At 38.9% G+C, this 13,028-nt stretch overlaps 1 protein-coding gene across 2 annotated transcripts in view; it reads left to right on the plus strand.

The window, feature by feature from the left end:
- baiap2l1b (BAR/IMD domain containing adaptor protein 2 like 1b) overlaps window positions 1–13,028 on the plus strand; it is an 82,571-nt gene that overhangs the window by 66,326 nt on the left and 3,217 nt on the right. For both annotated transcript variants that reach the window (XM_022673275.2, XM_022673284.2), the window contains exon 13: window positions 11,379–11,419. In XM_022673275.2, the coding sequence (XP_022528996.2) occupies window positions 11,379–11,419 (41 nt within the window). The remainder of the gene's footprint in view (window positions 1–11,378; window positions 11,420–13,028) is intronic.

A 13,028-nucleotide genomic window follows, 5' to 3' on the forward strand; every position in this document is an offset into this window, starting at 1 on the left:
ATGCTGGATCTGGGTATATTTTTAGACTTTGCTTGCATATGTTAAATAAAATAAAGCATTCAGGACCATTAATCACGCTTGGAATCAGTAAACTCTTAGCGCTTAGCGAGGTTAGCGGCTAATGCTAATGCTGCTCCAGCAGAGCTAACTGGGGTCAGCAATAGGCTACAGGCCAAAACTCCTGTATAAGGCCTCACTTACTGCTCCTTACAACCTGACTGGTAAAATTTATACATACATCATTTTGGGAAAATGAAAGGATTTTTAAGGGTGCCTTATAGTGTGAAAAATACGGTACCTCTTCACAGACTTCAAGAATAGATATAAGCTGTACAGGGCCAGGATAGTAACACTGTCGGAGCTAACTTAGCCTTAGCATTTGCTTGTTTTGCTATAGACTGGCGGTCTTTTTGTAGGCTTGATATGCTGCATGAGGAATCAAACAGAAAGGGCCTGCCTTCATTATACAAAATAGTTTTGAAGTTTTGGATACAATGTGGTACTTCGGTTGGTGCAACAGACTTTTGGCCCTATCTTACACCCTGCACAAGGCATGTTGGGATGCTCATTGCTATCTTACACCCTACCAACAATGTATTTTCATGTCTTGCGTCTGAGTTATTAAAATATCGCTGGAGTTCAGGAACATATCTACACTGATGGGTGTGGTGGTCTGGTGGTGATGGAAGTGTTCAGGGTAATATCTGGCATGTTGCTATTTATTTATGGCAGTGGAAAACACAGATGCGCCACTGACTGAAATTAACCCATATATTGTGACATATTGTGACATGTTGGATCATCGACTACTGGTGAAAATCTTGTATTTTCTTAATATGCGAAATATATATAAAAAAAAACTATTATTAAAAACTATTATTATTATTATTATATTCATCTTTTTTTTTACATTTTTGAACTGCTGCTGATACAGCATTACTGCATTCAGAGGAAAGTGCAGCGACTCGGTTCTGATACATCAGCTCACAGACGCCTTGTGCTGATCGACATCACCCTTTGGAGTGATGTAGGGAGAGAGTGCCATCTACCCACCCAGAGAGAGAGCAAGGCCAATTGTGCTCTTTTAGGGCTACAGTAGCTGATGGCATCTCCTGATCATAGTGGCAGGGCTTAGCCTGTTGGACCTCATCATTTTTTACGCTAAACAAAATTCAGTTCAATGCATTTTAATCCCAATCCCTTCACACCACTATGATGATAAATACTAAAATCATCTGTTCTATTCTCTTTTACCTACTGTTTTTTCTACAAGCAGAGTAGAAGAAGAGCTCAGACCTTGATGCATTCTGTAGAAACGTACACATACCCACGAGGACACCTCACACAGAGCTGTCAGCATGACCTAATTCAAATAACTGTGTAGCATTTATCAGGCTGCGGAGGTGCCAAACGGGCCGGTGTGACACGGGTATTATTACAGTCCACGTGGCTCAGTGGATCATAGGATCAGGTACACCTGAAAGAGGATTGCCTGTGGAACAATGCTAAATCCTCCTCAGTGCGAGGACAGAGGAGTGCCATACAGCACACTGACTGAAAAAAGACAACCATTTCATAGTCAACTGACCTGGATACCTCTGCTTTTAATTATTTTTTAACAGTATTTGAATGTTTTATCGTGAAAAATACCATCGGTGTTTAAAGAACACTGATCCAACTGTAGATTTGATCACAGAGAGCATAATTGGCCTTGTTTAATTAGATCAAGTGCAGTATATTTTAAATCACCATATTTAAATAGTAATTCTTCAAAGAGCCACTAAACCCTAAATCATATATTTTTTTAATTAATAGCTAAAAAATGTTACTATGAATTAAATCAACGTATCAGTCCTGCTTAAAAGTTTTATAAACATTTCCTAACCTTTAAAAAATGCTTTTATTGTGGTAAAAAATGTCCATCTCTGCAGCGCCCTCTCAGGTTCAACAGTGCTATAGGCGAGGATGATGTCTCGTCGCTATGAGACGCACACTGCTGCTACTGCAGCTCAGCCAATCAGCTCTCCCTCCTGCCCTGCATCTAAACCCATACATCACCCAGTGCCCCTTCCAAACTATTGCTCCCATTTCTTTACATTTTTCAAAATTGAGCTAAGGGTGGAGTCAGCTAAAATCAGGGGGATTTAGTGACCCTTTAAGAATATGTCACCCCTGATGACTGCAGATATGTGTATCAAGATAAATATTACGTAACGTGAGAATATATTGAAATATTATGATATGTTAAACCAAAAATATGCCTTAATTTGTCTTGTTATACAGTATATTCAAGCTTTCCAAAAGTCTTAAAAAAACCCTTTCTTGTTTGTTTCTTTGTTGCGCCTTGCTATCTACAATTACAATTTTAAAATGCAAGATAGCTTACTGTTTTTTAAAAACCCTGTTTTTAGTGTATGAACCTATCAATTTTGGGCAGTGTTATTTTGTTTTGTTATTTTATGTCCGTCAGAAAATACAGGAATCATATAAAGGCTTATAAAGGCTTGTAAAGTCTGTAAACTTAATATTGGAGTGAACTTTTCTTTTTGCTGGTTTGTTATTGTGATGGTCTTAATTTAGTATCTCAGTGATATTACAAAATCTTAAATCAAAATACTGTGTCTTTTGGCCATCCAAAAAAAAAGGCTTTTGACATTTTATCATAATTATAAAACTTCAGACTTTCCAGTTTAATTTCAAATTTCACTTGCATGCATTTGTAAAAAAAATTGTGCAGCTTGCATTGACAGGGTGGATGATTTTAGTAAAAAAAAATTGCATTTGATGAACGCGTGGTTGATTGTTGCAAACATTTTGAATAATTTTATCAAGTTATCTGTCTCAAAAATTATTTTAATTACATTGATAGCTTAGAGGTGCATGTAGGACCTTAGAGCAAGTGTGTGAAATGGCTACAGCAGTCTAATTTCAAAACACCACAGAGAGTAGTCTGCCCCGCCCACCCCTCCCCAGCCGCAAAACTTATTTGGGTTGCCAAATTCAACAGGCTGAATCTACACAACGTTAAGACTAGTAGGAGGCGGAGAGTACGAGCGAGAGGAGAGGAGAAATTCAGCAATTCTAAACTCTTCTAAAACCCGTATCTAGAGTTATATTGACTGTATGTTACACGAGGGAGAGCTAAAGCTCTGCAATGTGCTGGACCGTGCGAGCTCTGCGGTGTGTCGCTTTGCCAAACATTCACACAAAGCAATCCAGACTGTTCTCATACAGAGTTCCCCAATGGTGGAACAAACTTCCTTCCACTACCAGATCAGGAGAATCTCTCGCTATCTTTAATAAACTCCTGAAGACAGAGCTCTTCAAAGAGCACTTACTCTCCTAACACCTTTAACTAACTACCTTCCACTACCAGATCAGGAGAATCTCTCACTATCTTTAATAAACTCCTGAAGACAGAGCTCTTCAAAGAGCACTTACTCTCCTAACACCTCTAACTAACTACCTTCCACTACCAGATCAGGAGAATCTCTCGCTATCTTTAATAAACTTCTGAAAACAGAGCTCTTCAAAGAGCACCTACTCTCTTAACACCTCTAACAAACTATCTTCCACTACCAGATCAGGAGAATCTCTCACTATCTTTAAGAAACTCCTGAAGACAGAGCTCTTCAAAGAGCTCTTACTCTCCTAACACCTCTAACAAACTAACTACTTCTAACCTCATTTCCTTCTTCCCTTCCTTCACTCCTCTATCCCATTATTTCCCTTCGACCTCCTTTAGGCCCTGTCTAAAGATGTTTTACCTTTAACTTCTATTACTTTTGTACTTCACTATTGTAAGTCTTTTTTGGACAAAAGCGTCTGCCAAATGTAATGTAATGTAATGTAATGTTCATAAAAGGGAATGTATATTGGTTATATTGACCCATATGTTATTCCTTCTATGCAACACCAGCAGAAACCCTTTAATGGCAAGTAAGGCTTTTCATAAGCTGAAATTAGCCATTAGCAAATAAAAACTGATGTGTGTGCTAACAGTGTAAACAGTGTAGAGCTTACAGGCCACTCTTTTCCCGGCCTTGCTGTGTATTGTTTTACATGTATGTAAATCATTAACAAAAATTGAGGATACGTATGCTTATCAGTGGCAGCATCCAGGTTACATGTAAATAATTTTGCTTATATTGACGCAGGGCTTTTGCTGGATTACAGAATTTTAAAAAAGCACAGTTGCCTCTAGCCAAGATCGTTTATTAATTGCCCTATTGTAATTCTGTTGCCGGCGCTAGCGTGATGTGATATATGATCCCAGCTGTGCTCTCCTCTTTAATTGAATGGGCTTTGGGCTGCCTCTGATCTGTGTAGTCTTAGACACCATCATGTGGTCAATGTGGGCTCTCATCTAAAGCTATATTTTAAATTATAATAGGATAGTAGAGGAGCAGAGGAGCAGTAGTAGTGAATATTTGGGGTATCTGCCTGGATGAGGCTTGAATGGTGAGGCCCTGAAAGAGGATACTCCTCCTCTCTGAGCAGCGTGAAATATTCATTGCCCATACAATCCTCCGGTGAGCCCCGGAGCCTCCGGTAGCCGCCATGCCCACGTGAGTGACGCATCCGGCCCTGTTGCTCAGCCTGGACGATGGAATTCCACACTGACCTCAACCTGAAACTGGCACCTGTCTACACGCTGGACTGGGTCAGTCGGCCAAGAGCTCACCCACTATTCATTCAGCTCCGTGCTCTGTGCACATGGCTGTTCGGAGGCTAAAGTAATGTAATGGGGTAGTAGTAGAGTAGTGTGCATTAAATTGGGCGTCTGTCTTTGTGATCATTCTGTTTATTACAGGATGGACGGAACTGTTTACACTGCTGTGGACTATATAAACTATATTGTCAAAATTATTCGCTTATCTGCCTTCGCAGATGATGCTAGACCACCCTTTCACTGCTACAACAGCTTCCACTCCTGTGAAAAGAAGGCTTTCCACAAGGTTTAGGAGTGTGTTTATTATCTTCTTTTTGACTGTTCTTCTAGAAGTCGTGAAGTAGGGCTCCATGATATATTGTTTAAGCATTGTCATTGTGATGTTCGCATGCGCAATAGTCACACTGTAAGAGGTGCATAGAAGCTTAAGCCAATTAAATCAAACACGTCATGTTGCAACGTTTTGATTCTTGACACAAGAAGTAGATACACAGCGCTGTCTCTGTGTCTGTGTGAGTGACAGGCTGCTCCTGCTGTCTGCGGGAGAAGCACGAGGGGAGGGGGGCAGGAATAAACAGGAAGTAACTGCATGGCTTCCATCCACATGCTTGTAAACGCACGTGTCGAAAGCTGTGCACCTCAGTCCAGTACAGTTTTGTGGAGATATTTCAAGTTACAGCTGAATTTACGCTTTTAATCCCAAAAAAACATTCTTATTTACCTTTTAAAAAGCCATTTAAATCCCTGATTAAAGGGCCGATTACTGTTGTTTTGCTGTTTTCCTCGGGTTTGGAGTGCTCAGCGCTGACTCAGCTCTTAATCGGTCCAGATGCGAGACAGCACACAGGTGGGGGCGGGGCTGGTGACGTCATGGGTCCTGCATTGTTTAATATTGCGATATATATAATCGAAAAAAAGAAAATTTGCAATGTAAAATTTTTCCAATATCGTGCAGCCCTACAGTGCAGACCAGTCAAGTTCTTCCACACCAGACTTTCTCATCTATGTCTTTATGGATCTTGCTTTGTGCACTGGATCGCAATCATGTTGGAACAAGAAAGGGCAATCCGCTTATCGTTTCTGCAAAAATGGGAGCTTGAAATTCAAAAAGTCAAAAAGTCCAAAATGTCTTGGTATGCTGATACATTAGGAGTTTCTTTCACTGGAACTAAGGAGCTGAGCCCAATTCATGAAAAATAACCATAATCATTATCCCCCTTCCACCAAACTTCAGACTTGCCACATTGCTGTCAGACGAGTACCATTCTCACTCTATGCACTGTTACACTAATTTCTGTGTAAAGATCTGGTAAATTAAAGTCACACTCCCGCTGGGTGTGTTGCTTTCTACTCTATGTGTTCTTAGCCAGTTTTGACATGCAATATGGCAGAATACAGGACACATCGTTCTGGGGACAGTGATTGAGAATATGCACAGTGCTAAAAGCTAGGCTTTGCAGGTGGTTTGAACAGGTTAGCTGTGATAGCAACAGCCTGGATCAAGAGTGTTGAAGCTGCAATGCTCACAGCCAAGCCAAACTTTTGTTTTTCAGAGATTCAGAACCTTCTCTAATGTTTACACTCCTGTGATGTAATCATATTTACTGTATCCCATTGCTTTCTTTGAGGACAGTCAGTATTTTCTATTCAGACTTCGAGTTCACTATGTAGGTGTGGATGGAGCCTGTTGTCCAACACCTGTCCCCCCCGCTGAGGCCTGGCTCACTGGTGTGGCTAAAGAGGGCCCCGTGCCATGTAATTACTCAGGCAGGGCCTGGCTGTGTGCTGAGAACAGCCCTGGAGAACGGAGGCAAAAACAGCACACAGAGATGCCACACCACAAGCGCTTCTTTCATCAGAGACAGCAGAGCAGGAAGATGACTGTGTCTGTGACAAAAAGGCCAGCTTTCTCACACAACCCGTTTTATCAGATTAGCTGGGGGTGTGGGGTGGGGGCAGGAATGCATCATAGCCCAGGCGGTTGTGTGAGAAATGTTTACCTCCCGCTTTCATGCTCAGGTGAAAGAGGAGATGGCACAGAAGCGAAAGAGAAAACAAGAAAGGAGAGGGGAAAAGGGTAAACGAGTCACAGATAAGCTAATAACTAGAACTGACACTGCTGTTTATAATATTTGGAATATAATAACAAAGTTATCTGCAGGTTATTTTGATAGTCAAGGAAAAATGACTAAGCTTTCAAAAAGGTCAAACTGTAAAACTTAGAATAACTAAAGATCTAAGCTTAACTGTATCACCAGGAACTAAAAAGTATTTAAAAAAATGGATGCAACAGAATTTATTTTTACCTAAAAACTAAGCCGGAAAAACATTTAATATTGCATAAAGTAAATATGTTAATCATTTTTGTATGCATTTCAAAGAAAATGTTGTTGTCCTGTATATATTTTATTTAGCCTTTTTCTCTTATTTTGCAAAATTCTTATTTTTGACATTTTGACAATGTTCGATGCATCCCCAATAAAAAGACATAAAAATACATAAAACCAAAACACTATAAGTCAGTGTCCCAGGCTCAAAAAGCACAATGTAAAAAGCATTGTTAATGGTTCTACAATTGTGCTAAATGTGGCGTCTTTTGCTAAAAAAAAATCTGACCTGTCAAGGAGTTTGAATTTTTTTATTTAAAGTTTGCGAACATATTTAAATGCCTTGCACTGAATTTTTTGAACACAAAATTTATTTCCAGGCACTTGCTGTACAAATACTAGTGCATTTAAACACTATTAATGTGGATTAAAACAAATAAAAAATTAGTTGAAGGAACAATATGTGCTAAATGATACACAGATGCAAAGCTCACACTGGTTGCCAGGTTGAGGATACTGAACCTACACAGATGAGGGCAGAACAAGGACTTTTGCAATGGCAATGTGTAATCATGTTCATAGCTACATTGAGTCAATTTAGCGTCAACTTTTCTGTTTTTGATGTATATTTCTGACGTGTCCATTGTGACTGATAGAAGTTCACAGTATCATGTTGTAGCATGACTGACTGTGTTAGCCAGCACTAGTCTGGATGACTTTACCTATCTCAAATATTCTTATTAACCCAGCTGCATGTAGACCACTGAGTAGGAATGCATTCAATAAAATCTTTTTCTAGCGGTTGTGATAAATGACTAGCTGTGGTTAGGTAACCTTAGCTGAAGCTCAGGATAAAATTAGCCACTTTGGCATTTACCTTGTTTAAAGAAAGCAAGCGTGAACGACTAGGAAAGAGAAGGCTAATAAATAGTGCTCCTGTATCAATCCAGAGGTGCAGTCTGAAGGAATAATGAAACATGGAGTAATTTTGCTGATTTGCTCTGCTGATTTTAGACGCAGTGCTGGACTGTAAAAGTAACTTGACTCAAAAAGTAGAGTATTACTGTTTATACTTTCCTAGGACAGGCTTACCCAACCTGCTGCCACAGGTTTTGCTTATCATCACAAATCAGAGATAACCTAAGGATACCTGACGAAGAGGCAGCTTTGATCAGATAATATCCACACTATGCCCATATGTTATTGTGAAAAATGCTAATTAGGCTTTTCTGAGGAGCCTATATCATATCGAGTTCTCAGTATTCCTATGATACTGAGCATACTGGCCAGGTCTTGCCAAGTCTCGGGAAACTATCATACTTTACCCCTCTTTCCCGCCATCCTCCTGTAATAGTATTGTCCCAGACTGCTGCAAGTGGCAGTTCTCGCGAGGTTAGTGCCGACAGCGGCAACAACCCTGGAACAACAAATTCAGAGAGATGGATGGATGGATGCAAGGAAAGAGAGAAATCAAATAAAAAAGAGGAAATGTCCATAGTTTATAGAATAAAACAACAATGTCTATTTTACTCAAACATAAACCTATAAATAGCAAAAATCAGAAACTGAAGTGGTCTCTTTTTTTTTTTTTTCAGAGCTGTAGATCCTAAATAGATGGCTCTACTCTCCCACCACATATTGCTTATCTTTAGTCCAAAACAGTGACATGCAGGGCTGGGACTTGGCCTATCATATTAGATTGCAGATTAAACACTGCAGCTGGACAGGTGCTCTTTCCAGATGTTTTGGCTTGGCTCCCTCTGAGGGTCAGATTTAGCTGTACTGTGTGTGTGTGTGTGTGTGTGTGTGTATGTGTGTGTCCAAACTCCATAATCTTTATAACTCAGGTCACTACTGCCATCTAGTGTAGAGCCTGTGCCTGTGCTACTCTGCTTTCTATGGAATTTACTCCCTTAAGTATTCATTAAGGCATTATATACTAGCTTCTTGGTTCTACTAAGCTCTTGTGTTAGACACTAGGTATTGGATGGATGGATGGATGGATGGATGGATGGATGGATGGATGGATGGATAGATAGATAGATAGATAGATAGATAGATAGATAGATAGATAGATAGATAGATAGACAGATAGACAGATAGATAGATTGTAAATGATTCCATTATTGTGGCCATGTCCATTTATTTTACAATACATTGATAATGTAACTATTGTGACAGCTGTAAGTCTAGCTATTTTTCTAATATTGTATACAGCTCTGGAAAAAAATAAGAGACCACTTCAATTTCTAAATCAGTTTATGTTTTTGCTGTTCATATTCATACAGTTTTAAGAGTTCAGAAATCAATATTTGGTGGAATAACCCTGGTTTTTAATCGCAGTTTTCATGCATCTTGGCATGTTCTCCTCCACCAGTCTTACACACTGCTTTTAATCAACTTTATGCCTTTACTCCTGGTGCAAAAATTAAAGCAGTTCTGCTTGGTTTGATGGTTGTGATCATCCATCTTCCTCTTGATTTTGTTCCAGAGGTTTTCAAAATGGTAAAATCAAATGGGAGGGATAGTTTTCTGAGGGGCACTGGGTGATGTATGGGTTTAGAGGTGGGGCAGGAGGGAGAGATGTTTGGCTGAGCTGCAGCAGAAGCAGTGTTCCTCTGATAGTGGTGAGATGCAGATGGTTGGACGTCAGCAAGGGGGCGGTATTATTGATTGGCTGATCTGCATATTGTGATGTGTCTGCGTACCAATGTACACGTTAACATCATCCACGCCTATAGCACATTTGAACCTGAGAGGGCTCTACAGAGTCCGAAAATTAACACAGTAAAAGTGTTTTTAAAGGTTAGGAAGTGTTTCTAAAATTTTAAGCAGGTCTGGTATGTTTTATAACTTCAGAGGAACACATTTTAGCTATTAAGGGAAAAATATGGTTTAGGGTTTAGTGTCCCAATACTTTTGTTCCTGCAACAGCTCACTCAATCACTGTTTCTTTTTGAACTGTGTCTGCATTACTGTGTTTCAGTATGCATTTAAAAGAAATGCTCCTGATGATTTACGAGAGTATTTACAAGTGTATACTGTAACGTTGCTTCAGGACATGTACTTCTGTTTTTAACAATAGCAAGTAAAAAGTGTTCTTAGACAGAAGTCTGCTGCAGGAAAAGCTGACCAGCCCTTCCAGCAGGGCCAGATTCCATCCTGCCGATTATGCGATGGCTCAGTCCTCGTGACAGAGTTACGGACTTCAAACCTCTCAAACCTGTTCGACTGCTCTTCACCTTTATATCAGGATCACAGATCAGCTTTGCGTTTACTCTCTTCATGATAGTGACACCTGACCTCAGAACAGCACTGACCTTGTGTAGAACATCTGGCAGCACATTTCAGGCCTGTTTATTTACAGTCACACCTGTGCTCTGTTCACAATATATAAACAATATATATATTGTAATTTTGTATGTGTGTGTGTGTGACTGAGACAATAATATATATATATATATTTTTTTTGTAAAGACCCTTTTTTTTTATTTAAGGGAGCCACAAAGAAATAATTATGATATGGTAAGTCATAATTACAAGATACTTAAGTCATAATATGTCAAAATAATGAATATTATCTCGGAATTATGACTTAGCATCTCAATTTTATGACTTATTATCTCGGAATTATGACTTAGCATCTCATAATTATCACTTGCTATCTTATTAAAATGACTTATCATATCATAATTATCACTTAGTATATTATAGTTATGACTTAGTATGACATTATGACTTACTATCTCAATAATTACTCAGTATCTCATAATTATAACTTATCTCATAATTATGACCTACAATATCATAATGACTTAGCATCTCATAATTAAGACTTTGTATATAATTGTGACTTACTATCTCATAATAATGACTTAGCATCCTATAATTATGACTAAGTATTTCATAATCATGACTAATTATCCCATAATTATGACTAACCATCTCATAATTATGAGTTATGTCTCTCACATTTATAAAAAAAAATAAGATGACACTTGCCAAACACACACCACATATATAAAATAATAATAAAAAAGTGAATTTTATACAAAGTTGCCTGACTTTATTCATCAAAGCCTCTGAAGATATAGTGTGCTGAAAATTGTACATTATTACCCTCTTCAAAAACAATCAATGTGTGTGAAGTGATTTTTTAGAAAATAAAAATAGCATACTGTTGCAAGACACTGAGATCTAACATTCCTCTCACTGTTAGTAGAGAATGTACAATCAGGTTGAATTCAGTTCAACGCCTGCATTAAAAAAAATAGAGAGAGACTCTACCAGACAGCTGAGCAGAAGTTAAAGGGTTAATATGTATTTGGGTGTGAAACAGCATGCTGAGATGACGTGTTTCTTGTTGTTTCTCTCTGTAGGCTCCTCAGACAAATGGAATCGCAAAGCCTCCTTTCTTAGTGTGAGTACAATACACTACATTTACATTTAAGGCATTTACATGTTTAGCAAACACTCTAATCCCGACTGATTTACAAAAGTACGTCACTGTTCACTGTTCAGATACTGTATATCCTAGACTAGATTGTATAGACTAAACTTCCAAAGATATCTCAACTTTAGTGTGTTTTAATGCCTCCCTTGTTTGTGTAAAGGGTTCCACAATCCATGTTCCGGACAAAAAAAAGATTGTCCGAACAAATAAACCATGATTCATTTTTTTTGCGGTGTGAAAACACTTTTTCTACTATTAACACTTTTTTGTGCTTTCACACATACCTGGATTGTTCTGGATCTTTGGATGTTTTAGGGTGTTTTCACACCTGTAGTTCATTTCTCTGTTCTGGATCAGCTGATTAGTTTGTTTGCTTGGAATGTTTTTTTTCCCTTGGTTTTGCACCAATAAACCACGCAAGCACATTGTCTCCTCTGATTGGTCGAAGCTATCTGGCACGGGAAAGTAAATATCAGCGCAGTGTGAAGCTGTTTTAACACTGAACACAAAAAAAACTGCAGCTGTGCTTTCAAACACAGTGTTGTCAATAGGAAACAGAGTCACGCAACTGCGAGCAGTGAATGCAGTACAGACCACGCGTGTAAACAGCATGGAGCAGCAGAGACCGTGTTTGTTTATAGCTGTGGTAATTAGTGTTATCTGGCTTATATATCAGATTAAACTGCGCCTTATCAGCAGTTTAGCTCAAATTCAAGGAGTTTTTTTTTTTAATAGCTGGTTCGGATCGAGACCGGATCACGTTCTCACCACAAAACAAAGTGGTGCGATTACTGTTTTCACACCTGCTCATTCAAACAGAATTAAAGTTTTAACCAGATAAAATTTTGCTGGTGTAAAAACACCCTTAGTTTGGCCCAAACTTTCTAGAGGAAAATGCTCCCAGCTTTTACAAACTCGTTAATTGATCAGACCAGAGCAAACAAGCTATAAAAGTGAAAGTGCACTAAAGGTCTATTGCAGTTAATTATGGGTTTTGAAAGTTTCCTTTATCTCCCACAATTTGACTACCTGAACCCTTCAAATTTTTTATTGTTTTAGGCAACTGCTTAGAGGATTGTTAGGACAAGATTTGAGATGTCAGACTGTTTATAAAGCTGTGAAATTAACATTTCCTAGTAATGCCTGTAAACAAGCCCTAACAAGCTCATTTATTAATTTATTAAGGTCTAAAAAAAAGTGATTAAATTGATCTAAAGCCCTATCCGGACGGGATTAGTTTCTCAGGGGGACTTCTGTGAAAAATATTTCACACTTCTTCTACTCAGTGATAAGACTCCTGCATCCGGACTGCAATTAAAAACACAGGAGGACCAGTGAGTTTTTTTGGCTTTCTCGGTCACATGACATTGCGCCACGTCACGTGATATCAGATTTTGCACACAGAGCACGATGGCGGCATCTAAACTCTCTGAAAGACAATTCGAAAGTACAGTTCACAACCACAAAGTGTTGGAGTCTGTATGGAAATGCATCTGTGAGCTGTATTCATTTCCACTCACTGTTGTGTTTATGTGGATCTCCATGGAAACGTGCGCCCAAAGTGTAATCACGGGGC

This window comes from Astyanax mexicanus, chromosome 19 (genome assembly GCF_023375975.1).
Source record: "Astyanax mexicanus isolate ESR-SI-001 chromosome 19, AstMex3_surface, whole genome shotgun sequence".
Taxonomy (NCBI): domain Eukaryota; kingdom Metazoa; phylum Chordata; class Actinopteri; order Characiformes; family Acestrorhamphidae; genus Astyanax; species Astyanax mexicanus.